The sequence below is a fragment of the Malaclemys terrapin genome, chromosome 2, assembly GCF_027887155.1.
Source record: "Malaclemys terrapin pileata isolate rMalTer1 chromosome 2, rMalTer1.hap1, whole genome shotgun sequence".
In the NCBI taxonomy this organism is placed as follows: domain Eukaryota; kingdom Metazoa; phylum Chordata; order Testudines; family Emydidae; genus Malaclemys; species Malaclemys terrapin.
In genome coordinates, this window is record NC_071506.1 from 64,122,354 (window position 1) to 64,145,166 (window position 22,813).

A 22,813-nucleotide genomic window follows, 5' to 3' on the forward strand; every position below is an offset into this window, starting at 1 on the left:
AAAGAATTCAAGTAACTTCAAAAACTGATAAAATGACTACATCAGACAAAAATTTTCCAGATCAGACTCGTGGCCTTTCAAGTTTGTTATCTAGCTTTTTATGGTAGCCTATGTGTGATGTTTTAGAGAAAGGCAAGAATAATGCACCTAGTCAACTGTGCAGTGAAGCATACAGGGAAAAAAAATCCTCCCTGACCTTCATTAACTCTGAATGATCTATTAAAGGGGAAGTATGAGCCATTTTGATTTCTCCTCATTTAGAGTGTATGCATGTGATCCATTCATACAATATTCACTTTCTAGCTTTTCATTTCTAATCTTGTATTTTCATTGCTCATGAAGTGCTCTTTTTAGGCCAAGTTCTGCCCTCTCATACACATCTACATCCCACTGAATTTGGCCCTTGGAACACTGGTTTATTTGAGACCTTGTGTCAATCTGTACTGCAGATCAGCTTAAAGTACTTAGCAAGGTACAATTCTTATGGCAGACAGTATTACTTTCTTCAAATGAGCATTAGGATTTACCTACTTCAGACATTCTGGGTAACATTTTCAGCATTGTGCATGGATTTTTCATTTGTCACTGGAGTTGTGTGCCCACAGAAGTTAAAAATCTAGTTTTTCATGCACTATAGTGGAAGTCTACCCCTTTAACTTCATGTCAGGAGGGTTATGTGTATGTCCAGGTGACACAACAAAGTGAAAACAGTAGTTTTCAAATGATACATTATCTCAAATATCAAAGGTCACATAAGGGTACAAATCAGTAGCTCTCCAGAAAAGGTTTTGGTTTTAGAAAAGTGGGTCATTTTTAGTTTCATGTAGGCTGTTTGACATGGTGGTTTCTGGCATCACAAGCTCTGGTCTACAGGATACCACAGAGTCTTTGTGTCCCTTGCTGACACTACAGCATTGTGTTTTTCTACCCATTAACCAAGGATAAATGACCTAGATATTGTGCCTATTAAAGCCTCATTTTTCTTTTGCCCTTTTGTTCTTTAGTGTACCACATTATCACATGCTGAACACATTTTAAAGTATTCTCAGTCCCACATGCCCTTTTGAGGGAGTAATGCAGGGTTTTTGTGTGTTTTTCTGTAGAGTGAGTTAGAGTGGAATAATGTGAAGGTAATTCAAGATTTTTCATCCTGCTTAGTCTCCTGAAGACAATCAGTTCGACATATTACTAACAATTAATCTAGTAAAAGAGGATATAGCAAGAAACTGTACAAAAAGCCACAATGATGTATTTTGCTTCTACTGCGAAAACACCCCCATCCCCCCCAAAAAACCAAAACCCCCACACCTAGAGAGAGAGAAAAAACCATTTGTCATTTCTCTAAACACTACATTCTATAATTACAGCTCTGCATATCATGGGTCACTTTTATTAAAAGCATCATTACTACAGTTGGCAGCAATTTACATCTTATCTTACATGATAGCAGTTCCCAAAGAAAAAAATAAAAAGACATCACAACAAAGAAAACAATACATTTACAAAGTCATGTCTGTAAACTTCAAGGCTAGTTTAGAGTTGAGGTAATGCTGTTTAGCTTTGTGGCTAAAGTAACAAAGTCCTTTAATTTAAAAAAGGTACCTGATTTTCTTTATTTTTTTTTCTCTTTCTTTTTTTTGTTTATACCAGTGCATTACAAGATCACGAGACGATTAAACTGTAGTTTTATCCTGTAAGAACCTTCTCAGTGGGTTAATTTCCAAAAGGTACTCTTCACATTCAACAGCTGCCTTATTATTGCTGTGTCTCAAGACAGAGACATTCACACTATCATGGAGATTGTCAGAAAGAGTGTGTGTGTGGGTGTGTGCACGCGCGAGTGTATGAACTCCCATACAGTCAAAATGATGCGCAAGTATGATATGTATGGTAAATTTCATCTTGACCTTCACAGCAAAAATTAAAAATAAAAAAATTAAATATATAACTTCATACTTCCTTTAAGCAGCACTTCCTTCTATTAGTGCCACTTGATTACAAATTGCTGCTTTTATAATAATACCAATGGTACCAAAAGAAAAAAAAAGCAGAGCATTATGTCAATTTCCTTAAAAAGACATGATCACCTCTCAAATTTCATCTCTCCTAGGGATAATAAATAATGCACTGCACAATACTTAATGACCAAGATACCTTTTGACACATCTGTATAACATGACTTGAAACTTTTTTTTTTTTTTTTGCTACACTATGTTACAGAACAGCTTATAAAAACTAAGTATGGACATTAACTGTGAGTGTAAACAGTAGGACTACCACTTGTCAAAAGTTTAAAACACTTTAACTGTAATTGGTACTGGTTATTCATCATTTTCATTGTTTTCTATTTCATCCCCCCCATCAAGCGAGTCTAATTCTTCACCCTGTGCTATTTCATCTTCTAAAACGGAGGAATCTGCAGTTTTATCAAGGCTCTCCTCTGCATCACTGCCTTCTAAATTCTCCTCTTCTTTAAATGCAGCCCCTTCAGTTTTGTCAGTAGCCTTTTCTTCATTGGAGCCCACTGCATTCTGAAGTCCGGCTAATCCTGGGAAACCAGGCAGTGTCAATCCTCCCAGTCCTGGAGGTAGAAACATAGATGGATAGAACAGGCCAGGAGCCATGGTGGACAATAGGAAAGGATTGAAGGCCAGAGGGTTTGTGGGCAATCCAGTGTTGTTGCTGGTGGCGGCGGCGGCAGTAGCAGCACTGACAGATCCATTTGCAGAGTCAGTAGCAGAAACGTCTGTGCTTTTCTCAGAGTCTTTGTTCTCCTCTTCGTTCTCATTTTTCTTCTCTTCTGCTTTTGAAGTGCCATCTTCAGTTTCTCCTTGACTGGAAGCAGGAGTGGTGTTTCCAGGAGCAGCTGTTATTGGGTTATTCAACAATCCACCCAACCCAAACATGTTGGGTAACCCTGCCATACCTGGCAACATCAGAGGCAGCATGGCAGCTGGATTTTTAGAATCACCTCCAGCAGCCGCAGCTGTTGCTAGTCCTGGAGGGAAGCCCATGAGGCCGGCAAGCTGGAGAGATTGTAGATTCTGTAGATTCTGAAGGCTTGTGAGGTCCATTCCAGCAAATAGACTGTTCATTAGCAGTGGGTTGATTCCCGACGTTGAAGCTACAGCGGCAGCTGCTGCAGCTGCTTTGGCAATTTCACTTTTTGGCCTTCTTCCTCTTCTGCTTGCTCCTTCCTCTCTCACAACTGGGCCTGTGAGAAGACGGTCAAACATGGACTCTGGAACAAAACCCTGAACAAAAAGGTGAAAAAAAGATTCTTTATCAATATACTTTCAGTTTTAAATAGGAATGGTTGATTATGCACTGTCAGTGTTCAATACTCAGCATATATGTTTAATGGGTCATGTGTGAGAGAAGAATTGTTATACAATACTTTTGAACTCTTCCATGTTGGTGATGATAAAAAAAAAAATCTCAAAATTGGTAAATGATGAATGGAGACCAACTAACATGAATGTTGCAGCTGGCAGAAAGCATAGGAAATGGAACAAAGTGAAAAGCAAAAAATGCTAATTTTATACATATAACCACAACAATAGGACACATGCCGAATAGAATCAGAGCTGTGAAACACACATTTCACAGACTGCTCACCAAATTCAATTAAAATACGATGAAAACACTGCAATTACACGCTGGTCATGGTTTTTCTATTTCTACTGAACTACTGTTTATCAGCTGGGCATTATCCTACGCTTTCACTGAATAAATGAGTATTTGCAATGTTGCTTGCTTCTGCTTCAGATGGATCTTTTAAAATGAAAAGCTGGAAAAGTTAACCCCTGGATGCTGGTTGATACCAATATGCTTCAATTAAAGAATTCATTTCTTATATGGATGTGACTTATTTGATTCATATTCAATTAGTGAATGAGTATTTGTATTTAGCAGTCACGCATATTTATATGACTATGAAAAAAACCTTAATGTTTAAGATTGTGCACTAGTGGCTATCTACTGCAACCCCATTGCACATTTCTATCATCCTCTCCCAAATGCCAGATAACCCCATCCTGCCACTAATATTTTCTTAGTTCAAAACAAGCTACAGGCTAAAGGCTTAACAGTCAATGCTTATGTAGGAAAAATGTATACAGTGTTGATTTCTTTTTGCAAATAAACTTTAAATGGAACAACTGAGCCTTATACTTACAGACTGCTTAACAATATCAGTCCAGTCTGGAGCGACAGCAAATTCAGGATTTTCTTCCAACCACCTTGGCAGGTCCTTCATTGGAGGGGCCATAGCTCCACCCATCTAATTAAAGACATTAATGACTCTTAAAAAATGAAATAATGCACACATTTCATATGCAGTAGATTAATTTTATTTTCTAAAAGATTATAGTGGCTTTTAGTAGTGCAATTCAGAGGTGATTAAGGGATACTAAGTATCAGAGGGGCAGCCATGTTAGTCTGCATCCACAAAAATAACGAGGAGTCCGGTGGCACCTGAAAGACTAACAGATTTGTTTTTTTACCCACGAAAGCTTATGCTCTAATAAATCTGTTAGTCTTTCAGGTGCCACCGGATCCCTCGTTGTTTTTAAGAGATACTGTCCGTCTTAGGTCATGTCTATGCTGCAACTTCATGTGGGGCAAGCTGGTGTGTAAATCTATAGTGCTCTAGCATGGTGCGCACTAACTGTCTGTATAGACAAGCCCTTAGATACTAGTTGGGAGACTGAATATTTTTGAACTAATATTTGTGACCCAAGCAGAGTCAATAATTTAAAAAGTTTGTTAACTATTTCATTTAGGATTAAACCCTAAATCATCTTGGCATGAAAGACTTGCTTCCTGGGTGCCAGAAATGCTCTGAAACAGCTCTAGCAGAGGAGAGGACTAGTCTAAGTTTTACCTTCTTTCCATTTCGTTTATTTACAACAGGTACCCTCTCTTCTCCTGTCAAGGTGTTTATATCCAATTTATTAGGGTTTCGACATCTGTGTCGTTTTTGCTTCGGCTTCTGAAATGGGGAAAACAGCACATCTGCACTCTTCTAAAAGGAAAAAACAAAAAATATATTGCGTTAGGGTTTTCTATTTTCCGGTCAAAAGAAATAAACCTTCAATCAACTCATTGCAACAAAAGTTTTTAAGACTGTATATAGCCAAATTCCTTGCTTTAAGATTTTTCTTGAAAATCTTATCCCTTTTTTGCCAGAGGGAAAAACAAACACTCTGCACAATTTGATGTCCAATACACACCATCACTGTTAAATTTAAATATAAAAATGAAGTTAAAATAACATTCTGGCAATCTATGGGTCCTATTTCCATTGAAGTCTAGGGGAAAACTACAACTGACTTCAATAGGATGTAGGATCAGACACTAAATGAGTATGCCTGGTCTTCACAATCTCTTTCAATAGATGTGTTTCAATTTCTTTAAGCCTTAAGGCCACACTAATTTGATATAAGCTATAGTTTTATATGTAACATCTACTTACTGGTACATAACTTGGCATATCAACAGTATAAGTAGGATGCGATTTAAGCCATTCAATTAAATCCTTGTTTTTAGGAGCATCCTCCCCCACCAGCCTGGTCCCATCCTCTAAGTTAATTACAGGGATCCGAGTGTCCGGGTCCAGTTGTCCAGGAGATGGAATGTTTCTTGCTGGTGGGGTCTCCACATCGTCTTCAAATACTTTGGTCACTTCTGCATCCTCCTGCAAAAAATTGATGCTGGTATGAATTTTCACCTTTAAGGAATATTACCTGGGAGAAGTGATTACCCAAAAGGACTAGCTAAAATCAGAGCTTATCCATCAGGGAATCTCCCTAGACTATTAAAGTTGTTTGAATAAATCTTACCATATAAAAGCAATATTGTTACATTACAGACATTTGGGAAGTTTAGTGATATTTTACAAGAGCACATTATAGCCCAAAAGGCAAGTTTTGAGGCTATTTTCTAGCTGTTCCCAATGCAGAGTCCCTGATCTTTCCTCTTTTCTCCATAATTAGTAACAAACAGAAAAAAACATTGCTCTCTTACAACAGTCAGCGATGTCCGTTTGTTGCTCATAAACAATAGATCAAGCCCTTCTACATTTTTCCTCCTTCCTCTCCTCCTCTTCATGGGCGGTTCTCCATCCATTAAAGAACCATTTAGTAGATGCCTTGTGGGTGTGCGTGAAAGACCTGCTTGCAGGAGCTCCATTTGAGTTTTAAAGGCATCAGACACTGGTGTGGAGACATTAGGCAAGATAAACTTAGAAGTAACAGATGAAAAATTTGAGGTAGAACTTGTTGCCTCTCTTGAGGCCTTTGATAAATCTACAACTTTTTCTTGTCCATTTTCTGAGACCACCTGAGACTCTCGTAACTGGGCAACCATTTCCATAAGATTTCTCCTCTTGGCCGCTCTTTCAGCTTCAATTTCAATCTTTCTCCGTCTCCTCCTCCGCTGACGTGGGACTGATAAATTGAGTGCATCTTCCTAATAAAAAATGAGCATTTCTAATTACTAACAAAGCTGTACTGAATTTTAGAAAAAAAAATCTGATGTTCCACTTGACCATAAAACAGAAAGATTGCACAAACATTTTAAAAGATAGAAAGGTCTCATTTTATTCAGCAAAGCAGTTTAAAGCAGCCTATATTTCCTTTTCATCTTCCCGACCCCTGGTTACTTAACATGCAAAATGAGGTTCCTTTTTCTATAATGTAACCAGAAAGGTTCAGCTTGCCTTTGATAACTGAGGAGAAGCAGTGATATCTTCACTGCCACTGATGCTGGCTTGACCAACCATGGAGAGCTCTGCAAAGCTCCTTTTCTGTAGAGGGCTGTCCACAGCTGTCGGAGTATACCCAGGTATGAGCCCCTGGAAATCAAACATCTGGCGCCTATTTACTGGCCACTTCCCTTTTAGCACTGCTTCACAGATGTTGTCTAATCGGTTGATCATTACTCGGTCCTGCATAAAGGAAAGTACATAATGAACCTTTGGTGCGAAAGTAGCCATTTAAACTCAGTCAGACTGAGCACAACTGCACAGTTTAATAGCCTGCAATACTTGAGAAATACAAACAAACATATCTAACAGAATGCTTACAGACCAGAAAATAAACCAGTTGTCTTAAACAGTTCACATACAGAGAATTACGGTGGCGAGAGATGAAGTTACTTTTCATCATTTAAAACTAACGTGTGTTGGGGGAACTCTTTCTATAAAGAAATATTACACTAGTTGACATTTACAAAGCACTCACTATTGTTTAATGCTAAACTTCAGTTGTTCAGCAAAATCATCAGTTAGGACAGGAGAATTAAAATATCTGCAAATCAGTATCTTAAAGCTATGGTATTTCATATCCAATAGGCTGGATTCTGCAATTCTGTCCCAGGAAGTGGTTCCTCATTAGCGTCACTATTAATAAAGTTCAACATTATGAAACGGGCACCAACCTAGGGACATCTAATGAATGTCAATTTTCATTCCACACCCATTATCACTTCAAATTTCATTGAAGCGTGTACATTAAAAAAAATTCTAATTACAGTTTAGTTTGCTTAGACAGAATTTACACAGTTTAAAAGCATTTGTTACTATGAACCTTTAAACTCCTTTGGTGAAACTTTCTGAATCTAGCAATAGCTGATTTTAGCATTTTTAATGTTTCCTAAAATGACTTTATGAAAAAAAAAAAAAAGAAGGATCACTTGATTTTTCCATTTCAGTATTCAATGATTTTGTATTCTAGCTAGCTTGAAATATACTGAAAAACTCTACAGTCGCTCCCCGGGTTACGCACGACCACAACTTATGCAAATTCAAACTTATGGAAAAAGTTCCATAAGCCAGAAATAGGATTTTCAAGTTGCGGAAATTTTTGCGTAACATGCGGGTATACATTTCCGACTTACGCAAAATTCGAGTTATGCAAGGCTTTCCGGAACGGAATGATCGCGTAAGTCGGGGGGCGTCTGTATATGAAAAATACTGCCGATTAGGGAATAGAATCGTCCTTTAGCTTCCTGAACAGCAGAACACTGCAAAAGCCACTAGCAAGTCTCAGCAGCTGCAACAGACTGCTTGCTTTCCCCAGGAATAAGCCTATTAGAGCAAGTTTTTTTTTCTAAACCAGATGGCCCTGTTATGGTGATTAGTAAGCTTAAGACTATTACTACTTTATTTCCCTCCTTACCCTCTTTGCAAAACCAGGAAACAAATTTATAAGGATTTATCACAAAATCACTGTTTTATAGATGTTTCCTATTAAATAATTGTCTGCATTGTTACAAAAATAAAATACAGGATAAAACTTCATCTGCAGTTGCTGCTTATGTTTACAGGAAGCCTTAATACAATTACATCTGTCAACATTATATAATGGTTTGGAACAAGTAGGTCATTAGTACGCTCTCTCTACAATCTCCTCACCCCCAACACAAATGGTGATCTTCCAAACCTCTGCTCTTAACACTGTAGGCACCTCTGCAGATGAAACCCATAAATCAAGGTAATAAATTTGCTTCTATCAACAAAAGTGTGATTCTGTTGACATAAGAATATATAGTTTGCAAGAAAAATAATGCATTACACCAGTCTGTCTATACCAAAGAACGTAATGTAATTCCTACTTTTTCTCTGCCTACTCTCAAAGACACTGAAATTTACAACCTTATTTCATAAACTTCCTAGGTCTCTATTAGACCATTAATAAAATGTGTTTTGAACATTAGAGAAACATACAATCTGCAAAACTGAAAGACTATTAATGAAATAAAGCAGGAAGTTTTCCATGTTCTATTCGTACTGAGAAAGGTACTACTCAACCGTGAACCAACCTTAGGCCAGAAAGAAAAGGCAAATGTTCTCTCATGAAGCAACTGAGCGACTGAAGGATCTCCATCTTCCAAATAGAATCCATCACGGGTTTCATCCCTTGCAGTGCTCATAGATGCATTGCTTTCTTCATCAAAATTCTTACCCTGAGAAACTGTTCCTGCTGAGGAATAACAATCACCAGGCATTAGCTACAAACAGACCAATCATCCTAACTCAAAATCTTTGGTTGAAATGTGGAATGTAGAAAGATACTCTCTATTTTTTTTTTTTTTTAGTAAAATTTTGGTCTTTTTGTAATGCAGATTAGTCATACTGTAGCTTCAGAGTTGAGTAACATTCGGTATAAACATTCTTTCTCCAGAGGAGCTTTCCATATCCTACTGAAGAATACCACTAACTTAAATTCTTCTGCTATAAAACAATGACCGAAACCTTGCAGCAGTCAAACTATTGGTATTTCAGGGTGAAGAGGGGGGGAATTTAGTCTACCATTTTGTTAATCCTTTCAGAGAAGGATTTCAGGTTTATACTGAATGATTTTAAAACAGTAACTAAAAAGTAAGATTGATAATCTTGAGGCACAGTAATGCTTGTAATTTAGATATTTATTGAATAATTGTTGGGGCATATCCTTGGACCTTCTACAGTCTCTGTGCTCTGATGATGCCAAGGGCCTATATTATTGGCTCAATTAGCTATCTTGATATTGACCTGCTGTGGGGGAATCCCCAGGTGAAACAGCGCTGTTGTAGCTGCTCTTACACCACCCTATCTGGGCCATTGGCCTGCGGAGAGTGGCTGGGGAGCGGATGTTTCTGTCCAATCCTCAGTTGCCATAATGGCTCCTTGGATGCCAACTATCAGCTGGCACAACTTTTAACATTAGCTTCATGGCTTTTCTGTGTTAGTCAAATCATTTCTGTATGCATTACCTTCAGGTTGGGAGGACTCTTCTGATTTGTCATCATCATCAAGTTTCTCCTCTTCGTCCTCTTCTGAACCTTTTTCAGAAATAGATTTTGGATCTACATCTGTACTCATTTCTATAGCTTTCCTTTCACATTTAACAGGTCCAGGCTCAGCCTCAGCATCACATTCCTGCTTAATGCCTTTTTCTGCAATATCTGTCTCCTCTTTAATATCAGACTTTTCTTTGGCTGCTGAATTTTCAGACCCCTCAACTTTAGACTCAGCTTGTTCTGCAGCCTTGTCGTCTTGTACTGGTGTGGATGGGACAATAGGGGGCGTATGACTGCAGCCAGCACCCAGTGGGTTTAGTGAAGACACACTACTTGCATTACCTGCCCCTCTGTTTTGAGCAAAATTTCTGTGGGCATCAAGAAAAGAGAGTTCAGGGTCATTCAGGATGTGATAATCTGTCCTACTGACTCCATGTTTAGCAGCACCAATCAGTAAGTCTTTGTCATGTTTACCACACTCCCACCACTCTGGCAGATCCAAGCTTGGCTGGCACAATTTTAGCCTCTCCCCCAACTGAGGGTGATGGAGAACCTGCTCACGGATTTTCCGTAACAGTTCTATGCGATATAAAGTCCTAGAAGCACGTTCCTCTGTGATTGGCTCAATCATGGTGGAAAGATCAGGTGGTTCTGTAATAAAATTAGATTTTCATTGTTTAACCTGATTGAATATATAAGTTGGTTTTTAAAGAATGAAAAATTACAAAATTTGTAATTACTACATTTTGTTATCTAATCATGTTTCAATAGGATTGGTCCCTTGATTTTAAACAGAGTAAGTTATTCATGTGGATTTTTATTATTATAAACTTACCTTCATCTGGTTTGGCTGGCATGCGGCATACCCGCCTGCACATAGTCACAAAACAATTAAAGTACTTCTCCAAACTTTCATCGGACTTCTTATCAAGCCTAGCAAAAGCTCTGAACTGGTTCCAGTCAAATTGCTGTTTCATAGGGTCAAAAATAACCCCAAAAGTAGATACCACACGATAAAAATCTGCTTCTTCTCTTCTTGTCCATCTAGAGTGCAAAAAATTAGGAATGGTTAGAACAAGGCCTGACACAGTTTAGATGGACCAGAAGACCCCAAATGTTAACTATTAATCCAAAGCAAAACTGAAATGATGGCAACATACATTTTCATAGATATCCTCCATTGGCATTTGGGGGAAGAAATCTTAAACTCACTTTTGACGTTTTTCAGTTATTATAGCTTCTCTTTCTGCTTCTAGTGCTCTCACTTCCTCCCTAGGCCGACGTCTCCGTCGGTCCGTCTTCATTAGTGCCTCTTGCCTCATTTGTTGCCTTTTATAGCTGCGCTGATAGGCAGTAATGAGGCGACGCAGACGAGTAGTCAGGGTTGAAGTGGTGGGCCAGTAGAGTTGGCCTAACTCAGCATTGCTTTCACTGTGCTTGCCTAGAGAATAGAAAAGTATGTGTGTATTGTAAGGATAACATTAGGCATTTCAAAGTCTTTATGACTAAACAGGATTCTAATTTTGTAAGGGGAAAGTATACTTCATTACTCTAGAAGTGAAATAAATAAAAATTGGGAATAACTATTTTCGTTTGAAAGGGAGTAATGGATAGGATTAGTAAAAAACCTACCTTAGAAAGTTACGTAAGTATTTGTCAAATTTATGTATAGCCAACTGCCTTCCTCTTATTCCTAATATTTCTATCACATGCACCTTCTTTATTGACTTTTGTGACACCAAGAGATTTGCATTATAGAGTAAAGTTAATGCAATAGATCTCTAAACATATGTACTAAAGTTATTCAGTTCCTTATGAGGAAACACTTACATTTACGATTTCCCATCTTATTATTTTTTACTCTTACACTTGGCAAACTTCCTCACTACTGAGAAACATTTTAAATGATTTCAATATTATCCACTGGAAAAATATCAATGGCTAGACTTTCATATCTTAAATATATATGGTTTTACCATCCCATAAATCCCACTGTGTAATCAGAAACTGAACAAGACACATAATAAAGTGGGATTGTTCACAAGTAGCTAAGAATTAAGATCTAAGACAGCGGTTCTCAAACTGTGCGTTGGGAACCCAAAGTGGGTCATGACCCCCTTTGAATGGGGTCACCAGGGCTGATTTAGATTTGCTTGGGCCCAGGGCTGAAGCCTGAGCCCTACTGCCCATGGCCAAAGCCAAAGCCCGAGGGCTTCAGCCCTGGACAACGGGGCTCAGATTGCACGGCCCCTGCCTGGGGCTGAAGCCCTTGAGCTTCAGCTTTGGCCTCCCTGTCCAGAGTGGTGAGGCTTTGGTCCCCCCAGCCGGTGCAGTGAGGCTCGGGTGGGCTCAGGCTTCAGTCCCCGCTCCTGGGATTGTGAAGAAATTTTTGTTGTCAGAAGGGGGTCGCGGTGCAATGAAATTTGAGAATCCCTGATCTAAGACTCTGAAAGATTTGGCTTTTCTAAGCACTAAAAAGTTTTCACACACATTTGTCCAAACGGACCGAGCTAGTATCTTAAGTATGGGCATTAATATGGATAATAATTAAATGCATTAGCCCCGCCCTTTTCACTTTCACAAACCCTTACTTGTCGTGTGGCTCTCTATGGATTCTTCTTTATCTTCTGGAGGTGAGTTTGCAAATTCCTTTGGGGAAGACAAGAGTTACTTTACTTTTAGGTTTCAATTGTGCTTTATCTTTTAGAGGAAAAGGGGCCATCTTCCCCCCCCCCCACCCAAAAAAAAAAAAAATAGTAGAAGCAAGGTATGATTGTCACAAATGTGTTTTATCTGGTGGCTTGTGAACTTTTATAATTAAACATCATTCTAAGAACATTTTAACAGGCACTGAATGTCAGCATTACACATGTGCATTACTACGTTGAGGTTCTTACATCAATTTCATCCTTGAAAGGAGCTCTGGTTGGTTTATATTCTGGATCTTCATCTTCTCTGTCAAACTCTCCTCTACACAAAATTTAAAATGATAAAAATAGTTATCAGAACAGAACAAGTATTTTTCCCAAAACAACCCATATTACTGATGTTATAAGTCTCAAAGAAGAAATGACAAAAACAGAACAAGTGTGGAAAAAAACAAGCATCCATTTGTGATGATGTATTAATACAAAAATATGTCTCAAGTTCACCTGTCTCAATTTATCTGCTTCTCTGAAAATATTAGTTTGAAGTATTTTTACACTGTATTAACTAATACATTATCACTTCGTATCTCAAGTCATATGTAAACACAATAAGTGAACTCACGCCAATATATACAGCACTTATTTTATTAAAATCAGTTTATTATTTATTACATTTATAAATATCCTTCTTACCCATCACCACCATCTGCTAACATATCTGTCCCTCTCTGTTCAGCAGCTATGGCCTTGGCATCAGGCATACCAACCCGTTCCAGAAAGCACAGCGCAGGGTCAGCTCTCATAGAATTGTACTTCTCATAGCCTGTACGGGGTGGGGTAGAAGGGGGGGGAGGGAAGAAAAAAAGAAAAGAAATCACACCACAATTGAACAGAATGATTTATGTTATAAGGACAAATGGTAGATGTTTTACTTTCATAAAACAAATCTCTTCCTCATCATCTTGACTTGAATCAAACTGTTTCATAAAGATACTCAGGATCCTGGAAATTATTTTCTTTCTATTCATGTAGCACAATATTCTCGTATGAGTATATTCACCAATGTAAAAAGTACTAATGTGAAAACATTTGTAACAAATAATAGCAAATGCTAAACAGGAAGATTTTCAAGGCTTTTTTCCAATATCCAGTTTTATATGACACATGAAAAACTTCTTAATGGTTACTTTATGACCTCTGCAGCAGTTCTCCACATTCACCCCCCACCTCCCGCTCTTCCTATAGCTCTGGCCCTGCCGGAACCTGCATTAAAACTGAAAAAATGCTGCATACATGGGTTGTACGCAAGGCCAGCGAACCTGTCTTATTAGGTTTAGGATGATGCATGTCAGTAAGATGACACTGTTCCCTCTATAGTTTTCAAACTGCTGTTTGCTTTTTTTACTGCCCAAGTTGACTAGATGGAAAATGGCAGATCCCAACAGTGCACTGCAGGAAAATGATTTTTAGACTACACTTGCCTCAGCTGAGCCCACAAAACGGAGCTGCTGTACATAGGCAGAACAGCACAATTCAATTAGGATTTGTACTACAACACACTGCTCCTAACTGCTGTAGAGCCTCAAGCCAAACTGTAATCATGAAAGGTTTTATAAGCCATCATTCTCCCCTTTAGTCAGGCTGGGCTGCTGAGAATACCTCTGCGACCTCCAGAGAATTGGGATTATAATCAGGAATCGCTCACTGTATATATCATGCCAGCTCTGCATCCCCAGCCTTTCAAAGTTAACAAGGCTGCATCCCACTCAAGGGAGCCGGGAGTTCTCAGCACTGACATTTGTGAAATATTGCTTGGAACAAAGCCCAGGAGGCACTTGTACAGATTAATAGCAGAGGTTAAGCCCACCGTCCACTTTGACACTGGTTGGCAGAGTTAGCAAGTGAAGCAGTGCTGGAAGCAAAGTTTATGGAGATCTATAGTATTGCTTGGCTATTATTAAAACAAATATGGTTTTGTTTTATTTACAGCCAAGAAAGTAATGTTTTCTTCTCAAATGTTCTGCAAACATTTAAAAACAGCATCTGATATTTACAACTCATATTAGATTTTTTTAATACAAGGGGGAAAAAAAGGAGATAGAAGCCAACAGTTCTTTGGAACTACACTTGTTAATATTATGACTGAATAGTTTTACACACAGAAAGCCTTACAACTGCATTTTGCTCAGAGTGAGACATCACTTACCATGTTTGAATACGCCAATTAAGAGGGATTTATCTGCTTCTTTATCCCACCAGTCTGTAGGAACCTCAGCATGGAATGGTTCAGGTATCCACACATCTACTTCACTGTAAAGACAGGGTTATATTTTTTATTAAACTACTATTGAAGGACAAGGCACCACACACCTATATGCATTAAAGCAACATGTTTAAAACTATTCAGCAAGCATACATTTCTTGGAACAAATCTGAAATTGAGATTCCTGAAAATAATCAAAAAATGGTCCAATTGTAGGAATTATTTTGGGGTGTAATGCTCAAAAACTGTCCAAATGTTATTCATTTAAGTTTTTTAATGTTAACTTAAAAAATGTATTCAATGTTTAAGCAATGAATGAATAATCCTCCAATATAAACAAAGTTCAAAATCCCATTTGTCACCCTTTGCCCCCAAATATCCAGTACTTAATGATTTATCAAGTTGCTTGAAAATAGATGTGTAAATTGATGGATTATGAAGGTCTTTAAATGTCACATTACAGTATTTTCAGATATTATTCAGTGTTACAAAGCAAAGAATAAACCTGCACTTGCACTAACCTTGAGTCAGCACCCTCTAAGATCTTGTCTGCTTGGTCCCCTATAACTTCTTGTCTTAGATAGTACAGCATGCGGACACGCAGCAGGACCCTGGAGAGGAAAGCAGAGGGGAAAAAAGTTCTTAACTTCAGGACTGTTTGCCAACAGTGGCTTTTGGCAGCTGCTGCTGTTCATCCATCATCCTGCCAAGGCTGATTAGCCATGCTGTATGGTAGGCTTGAAGCGTGACAGATGGTGGCACATAATCACCTCTGTGTGGTGCTTTCTGCTGGCTTCCAACAGGCCTGCCTGGCAACCGCTTACACTGCACAGAGAGGGATCGAGCTCAACCCAGCCCAGGCGCATTTCATTTAGTTCTACCTAGTGCAGCTTGTGAAGTTTAAACACGTACTCTACCACTGCCTCTGAAGTATTGAAGCAAGTTTGTAAACAACTGAGCAGATGGCTTTCAGTAACTGTTCTGCTTCATTATCTCATAAAATTTCCTCAGCTGCTGCCTTAATACCATTTTTGGAAGCACATCAGAAGTTGTAGGAATAAACGAGATATAAAATCTGGTTTTACTACCTTACCATAAACCCTCAATATGGAATGTCAGGTTTTTCAGATTATACAACTTTTTGCTTCAGAGAATGAAAAAACCAAAATCCTCCCATTTCCCTTAGGAAATATTAGCTATTTTTACACTTTCCTATTCAAACTGCTATTTTATTTCACCTGTGCATCTACATCACTGCTCATGGTAGGTGGAATTTTAGTTATTCAGGTTTACTCTGTCTCATCTCCGAAATGCTACAGATATTTTTTTGAACCATTATCAAGTATTCACAGTCAAAGTTTAGACAACTGGAAATGGCAGGGACTGGATTTTCAAGATGGCTAGGAAAGCATTCTTTTCAGCAAAAATCTACCTGGAAAACGTGCTCTACTACATTTACCCAATAAAGACACCCCCTGCTGCCCAATTAATGAAGTAACATCAATGCTGACTACAATGGATTGCTCAGCCCACCCTCTCAAGCTGAATCTAAAGTCATCACACCAACTGTTGAACTGCTGCTGCTCCTAGAGTAGCGAGGGGGATCAGAGAGGCAGAATCACCAGGTTGCATGTGAAAACTTCAAACCACCACCAATTTTGAGAGCACCTCACCAGCAATTAGGAGCAGCAGCAGCAAACACCCAGTTTTGTGCATGTGATTTAAAGAAGTCCTGTGAAGGTAGCAGGGGGTACACTTTAGTTGGAATTTTGTCGAAAACTCAAAAAACTGTACACAGGTGTCAGACAGTTTCCACCAACTTACCCTTGCACTCATCATCCTTGCACTGTAAGGGACCCCTCTCAGGCTCATGCATGGAAATGTACATATGACTGCACAGGCACTTCATCATCTTGAGTGCCATAATATTGACAAAATGGTAATAGCAATTGGATAACACCTGTTACATCAAGTCAAGTACGAAGGGAAGAGGGGGAGGAAAGTTGTGGGGGGGAAAAAGGGTTTCATCAGGCTATGCCACTGCCCCTTTCAAAAGTCCTATGCATCAAACTGTATGCAACTGTCACAAAGAAGGACAGAATGTTGATCCTTATAGAGCCAGTTTTGATTGCTTCCCACCCCGGCATCCTCTTCATTCAAGTCAGCAATGAGCTTCCTCCACTTCACCCAGAGCTAAACATGTTGCCTCTACAGTCCCTGCTCTCAGCCCCTGTGAATCTGAGAAGGGATAAGACTGGGACTGACAATGATCCTGCATAATGACCTGCAATTCTGGGGTGCTGGAACAATGTGTATAGTGGGGGTACTGAGAGCCATTGAACCTAACTGTGAGCCCTGGATAGGACTTCAAACCAGGGGATGCAGCAGCTCCCCCAGCACCCCTGGTTCCAGTGCTGCCATCAGCTTTCCTGATATTGCTAATTGTGTTATACCAATTTACTGAATCCAAGAGTTGGAAGTCTAGGATTCTGATGTACAGATTGATGAAGGATGGGGCCAGGACCTCTATTTGGGGGCTGAAAGGGACAGTTGTGGTGGAGGAATTAAATAGTTATTTGAAGAGCAAATGAAGATACTAAGTGGATTTGAGTGACAGTTTAGAAGAATCAGAGGTTTTTTGAGCCACAGACTTGCATGCTTATTCATTTTTGTCAGTAGATAGAAACTGCCTCTTAACATGGCAAACATCTTGAAAATAACTGATAACTAACTTAAGTGCCTTTCCCCTTCTCTTCCACTCCACACCTAACATGCCCAAGGAATATCTTTTCAGTACTGATTATTTCTTTTAAATAGCATGACAGTAGTAATAAGACATGCAACATATGTCACAAAAAGCTTTGAGTGGCACTTCATGGGGGTATATTACATATTCATGGATACCCATGTGGTAAAGTAACAGCACAAAAAGAAGAGGGTTTATTTGGGTGAGGAGAATTAAGTCCAAGATCTTTGGTCAAAGTTTGGGAACCATGTGGTAAGTCTGGGACAGAGTATGCACAGATGAGATGTGGAAAAGAACCAGCATATGATAAAAAAAAGATAGTGACAAAGTACCCAACTACTAAAGGTATGTCTAGACTTACAGCCCGGAAAGGCTCTGGGAGCGGGGAGGCAGCAGGGAAAGAAGCCTTTCACTGCAGCACATAGCTACACTCTGCAGTGACAAGTTTCGATGCAGCCTGCCTTTCACTCTAGCATATAGCTACATGTAATACCTGTACTCTGTACGAGGCCGTAAGTGTAGACATAGTCTAAGATGCTACAAAAGCAAAGCAAAATGAATTCAGGTGGTCCCTTCCTATTATACATTTACTTTGTACCAAAATAAGCAGAGATTTAAAAAAACAGAACCGTCTCTGTCCCTGCAGATTTGGAAAGACTAGACTTGGAAAAATGATTCAGGAAGGAATGGACGTTGTGATTTTGATGGGAAAAGTAAGATTGGAACAACTCCCAGAAGGGCTGAGTTTTAAGGAAGGATTAATGGGGAAGTGGAGGCTTGGGAGGCAAGAAGTTGAACTTTGTTCCAAGCAAAGAGAGGAGCAAAACTGAGAAGGGGCCAAAGGAACAGTAAGGAGACATGTTTGGGTACAACAGAAGGTGCAAGAGGGAGAGTAGGAGAAAGTGAGATGAGCGCGAGAGGTAAAAGCCTGGGGGCCAAGAACCCACATCAAGGGATTCAAGGAAAAGGTGGTGTGATTATGAGTCTGGGAGATGAGAAGGAATTGTGAAGAATTACTAGCATCAGGACAGTTTTGGATAGCCCTGAGATGCCACACACTGATGTCACTCCTCTTTTTGGCATATTGGGAATAATGAAGAATCTCTCTCACTTAGTGAAAAAAACAAACTTTTTTCCTGAAATGTCCTTGTTAGAGCCAATCATCCCCCCAAAAAAGCTTACAGCCAATCACCCAGGCCTGATCTGAACTGCTGTGATGCTTCATCACAAGTTAACAGCAACGTATAGCAGTTTACAGCCCCACTACGTGGTCCTGTGGTTGTATTAAAGATATCCAAATGAAGGTTCTCACACATATTAAGAACTATAAGCTCACTATAAATTAAACACACTTACTTATTACAGTGATGTTTGAGGTGTTTCTTATAGCTGTCCTCTTGAAACAAGACATCTGGGTTACAGCTTGCCAGCCAATCAGCATCTTGCAGCACTGGCTGTGAACTCTGGGCTTTCACTTTTTTGCCTTTCCTTCCCCGGGGCACTGGTGCAGATAGGCCTACAAAACATCCCCCAACACTTCTCACAGTCTGAATTGAAGAAGTTTGATCCCAAGGATGCCAAAATGCATTACTGACAAACTGATATAAAAACTAAGTACCACCGCAGCCACTCCTGAGGTGAAACATGACAATTAACAATGAATAGCAACACAACAATTTAGTACAGGGGATTTTGAATACCAAAGTCAGTTGAAACTAAAGTAAGAATTTAGCTATGAAGAGTGCAACTACCCAAGGTGGAATCTGGCCAGGATAATGGGGTTAAGTTCCCTGCTTTTGTGAAAATTGCCATGGGAACTAATGACTACAGGTGGTCAGGATCTAGTGTTCATATCTCATTTGACAGACATCACCTCCAGCAGCACAATGCCCTCTAACACCATGCTGGAGTATTTGTTCAATTCTGACTCAGAGGAAGAGTACTACTCACTGAACCAACACCACTTTCCCCAGCACATAAGGTGTAGTATATGCTACAGTTTTGAAGTAGTATGTAGTACGACTGCAGCAGGGTTCCCCCACCTACAGTAGCACCATCATTGGTATGGTGGTAGACATACCAGAGTGGTTAACCAAGGCTCGTGTTTGTCCATCTGCAGTTGGAGTGATCAGATCCCAGATGAAACTTTTGATATTTTCATCTCCTTTGTAGTGATTAAGACAATATACCAGGATTGTCCGGCAGATGGTTTCCACATCTTGTTCCGTTAGCGGACGTTTATAGCGCCCATGTGAAAGGATGTCTGTCCACCGACCCCAACTACAAGAAAAATATGCTTAAAGAACACAGTTCTGGCACTGGAATTTCCATTTGTGATTTTCATTTTAAACCCTGGGTGCCAGATGGGTTAGGAGCTCTTGTATTTGCATTAGCAGGTCATGTCAGGAAATCCAACTTCCAGCACTGAAAAGTTAAGAATGCTTATTTTACAGAGCAGGCAATAAGTTCGCTGCTCGTAAAAGCTGCAATTGAATTATACTGGTAATAATAAAGTACATATGTCTAACAATAATGTTTCCAGGAAGGTATGAATAGGGATTTGAACCCCAGAATGATTTGGGGTCAATTTCAGTTTGATCCTGAAATACATCATTCATAATAATCACATGCAATCTTTCTAGAAACACAAAGAAACACAAAGTGACTAAGAAGCGCACCATGATGGTAGTCACATATAGCTGCTTGCCTGCAAAGACACAAGGACTCAAATTGGGCTATCCACCATGAGATAAGAAGAGTTCAGCATCCAATTTGTCAACTGGCAAAACAGGATTTCAGTACAGTACTAGATGATGTTTCAGTTATTGACTATAAATTATAAGACTTCCATACTTCAGAATATTTATCCACAGCTCTCTTTGGGCTGGTGTAAAAAAAGACAAGTATTTTTCACATAGCCATTCAGATTCCTTCTACTTACCCATAGACCAAAAGGTTCTTCTCCACTCTAAAACATTCACTCCTTGCATAACCCTGGGATTTGTCCTGAGGTCTACGGGGCTTTGTACAGGGCTTTTCTTCAGAATCACTTTCCAGGTCTGAAAACTCCATTAGTTCATCTTCTTTGACTGCACTATACAGCCTGGTTTGCTTTCTTACTCTTGGTGTATCAATAACTAGGTTGTTCTAAAATGAAAGTGAAAAGAACATGAAAACTCAGAAAAATCCTCTTTTAAATGAATTATGAACTTGTATAAAGGTCTCACCCTTCCATTTAAGGCATCAATATCCAACTCTGCCTTCTTAGCCCACTTCTGCCAGAAATTGGGGTCATCCAAGGAAATGTCTGTCCTGTTCCCAGATGCAACAAAACTAGCCTAGACAATATGAAAAACACTACATTGAGTTCTTTACTGTATATCTCCAGGAAAAAAAATCCATTTTCAGTTGTAAATGTAACTATTTTTTAAAAAAATAATATTATAAAAGCAAAAGGAGGTGCCCCTTAAAGTTAACATTATGGAGACATCAAAACATAGTAACTGGACATACTGAAACACCAATATATATTTATATGGAGATTTACTCACTGTCCAATCAATAGGCAACAGTAAGTTGGACAGCATAAATCTAAAAGCTAAATTAAGCAGAAAGCAGATTTATCACTATTTTCATCTCTCTTGGTAATATTTTATCAACTTTTTCTTCAAATTTCAAAACACACCTTAGCAAATGTTGAGCCTTTCCCTTCAGACTCAATAGTAATTGTGTGTGTTCGCCTTAGGAGAATCTGATCAATGTCTTCTTCACAAAATTTGGACCCTTCATCCTCCTCATCCATAAGAGCACCATAAGCCCCCTTTCGTAGAAGATCTTCTATTTCTTTCTTAGAAAGCTGCTGTACCTATAATTTGGGAGGAGAAAAAAATCTCCTTGGATATGTCATTGTTTACATTTCATAGCATAGCCAGACAATTTGCCTTTTACTTAGCCCTTAAAAATCGTAAGCTTCTAAAATGTTTTGTTGGTCAATAAAAACATTCACACTTGTTGCACTTATCTTCTGTGAAGAACAGTAAAAACAAAGGTAAACCTATTCTAAAGCTAATTGACAGTCAAAAAAACCCCAATTTCCTTTAACTAAAGCTACAGTAAGCAAGAAATAGGATACATTTATGGCCTTTGGAAGTCTGCATCTGAACATATTCTCACCCCATTTGTAGCATTTTCTCTTCCACTCATAGACTGAAGTACAGCTTTATCAAGGCCAAGCTTTAAACTAGCTTTGTCAAACATTTCTCTTTCATAAGAATTCCTTGTTATCAACCTGTAGATTTTCACTGATTTGCTCTGTCCAATTCTGTGACATCGAGCTTGAGCCTGGAGAAGTATAAAAAGGAATATTCAGTTACAAGTTACATAGAAATGAAAAGTCAATGCCTAGAACTTAATATGTTTATTTTAAACACTCAAATTAAAATTTTTAAAATATAAATTCCAAGCTTAATATGTTTTTAAGAGGCAATAACAGACATTTTCTCCTAAATGGGTAGAAAAATACATTGCAGAAAACTAAAGAAAATGTTTAACAAGAATTGCCTCTTGCAATATTACCTGGAGGTCATTTTGGGGGTTCCAGTCTGAATCAAAAATGATGCAGGTATCAGCAGCAGTAAGATTAATGCCTAAACCTCCTGCCCTTGTACACAGCAGGAAAACAAATCTATCAGAATCAGGTCTGGAAAACCTGTCAATAGCTGCCTGACGAAGGTTGCCTCTTACTCGACCATCAATTCGCTCGTATGGGTACCTGAAATAAAGTTGTGTTATAAGCAGATTTTTACCACCATCACTTTCTCATCACTAGCTCTCTCATCATATCTTCCAACATTTTTTTGAAAGGAAAAATCTCAGTATAACTACCAGGTCAGCAGAATTCCAACAAAGTGGAGACCTGAAGAAGAGCTTTATGTAGCATAAAAGCTTGTCTTTCTCACCAACAGAAGTTGGTCCAATGAAAGATATTACCTTGCTCACTGTCTCAGCAAACTAGAGAGCAAGTATTCTTGAATCAACTGTGTGCAAAAGTGAAGAACATACTCCATTCTCTCCCTCCAAGCAGCTTCCTCTGCAGAAACAGCTGTCACCCGAAAGAGTGAAATAGGCCTTCAAGCTAGAGCTAGACAACATTCTTACTCTAAACGTCAGATGGACGATGTACCTGAACAATCAATTAAAAAGTGATCCATTAAGGTTCTGAGAGATCACTTGCACTTGCCCATTAGGAAATACCACACTCCTTTGCAATTACAGGTATGCTTTTTTCCTTGCCAGAGCATTAATATGTAACATTAAGTGTCTAAGTTCCGTCCTTTTATAATATAGATCACTCACAGGTTAAATACTTTGGCC

At 38.9% G+C, this 22,813-nt stretch overlaps 1 protein-coding gene across 3 annotated transcripts in view; it reads right to left on the reverse strand.

Annotated features, from left to right (window-relative positions):
* Window positions 1–1,368: 1,368 nt before the first annotated feature.
* The window catches only part of CHD7 (chromodomain helicase DNA binding protein 7), a 182,151-nt gene continuing 160,706 nt past the window's right edge, over window positions 1,369–22,813 (reverse strand). For all 3 annotated transcript variants that reach the window (XM_054019706.1, XM_054019707.1, XM_054019708.1), the window contains 22 exons: window positions 22,016–22,211; window positions 21,614–21,781; window positions 21,126–21,305; window positions 20,668–20,778; window positions 20,382–20,587; window positions 19,521–19,720; window positions 18,797–18,956; window positions 15,216–15,305; window positions 14,638–14,741; window positions 13,125–13,254; window positions 12,681–12,753; window positions 12,375–12,432; window positions 10,996–11,224; window positions 10,619–10,827; window positions 9,757–10,434; window positions 8,824–8,984; window positions 6,722–6,949; window positions 6,028–6,471; window positions 5,477–5,698; window positions 4,886–5,026; window positions 4,178–4,282; window positions 1,369–3,254 (listed from right to left, as the gene is read on the reverse strand). In XM_054019706.1, coding sequence (XP_053875681.1) covers window positions 2,322–3,254; window positions 4,178–4,282; window positions 4,886–5,026; window positions 5,477–5,698; window positions 6,028–6,471; window positions 6,722–6,949; window positions 8,824–8,984; window positions 9,757–10,434; window positions 10,619–10,827; window positions 10,996–11,224; window positions 12,375–12,432; window positions 12,681–12,753; window positions 13,125–13,254; window positions 14,638–14,741; window positions 15,216–15,305; window positions 18,797–18,956; window positions 19,521–19,720; window positions 20,382–20,587; window positions 20,668–20,778; window positions 21,126–21,305; window positions 21,614–21,781; window positions 22,016–22,211 — 5,026 coding nt within the window. In that variant the 3' untranslated portion in view covers window positions 1,369–2,321. The remainder of the gene's footprint in view (window positions 3,255–4,177; window positions 4,283–4,885; window positions 5,027–5,476; window positions 5,699–6,027; window positions 6,472–6,721; window positions 6,950–8,823; window positions 8,985–9,756; window positions 10,435–10,618; window positions 10,828–10,995; window positions 11,225–12,374; window positions 12,433–12,680; window positions 12,754–13,124; window positions 13,255–14,637; window positions 14,742–15,215; window positions 15,306–18,796; window positions 18,957–19,520; window positions 19,721–20,381; window positions 20,588–20,667; window positions 20,779–21,125; window positions 21,306–21,613; window positions 21,782–22,015; window positions 22,212–22,813) is intronic.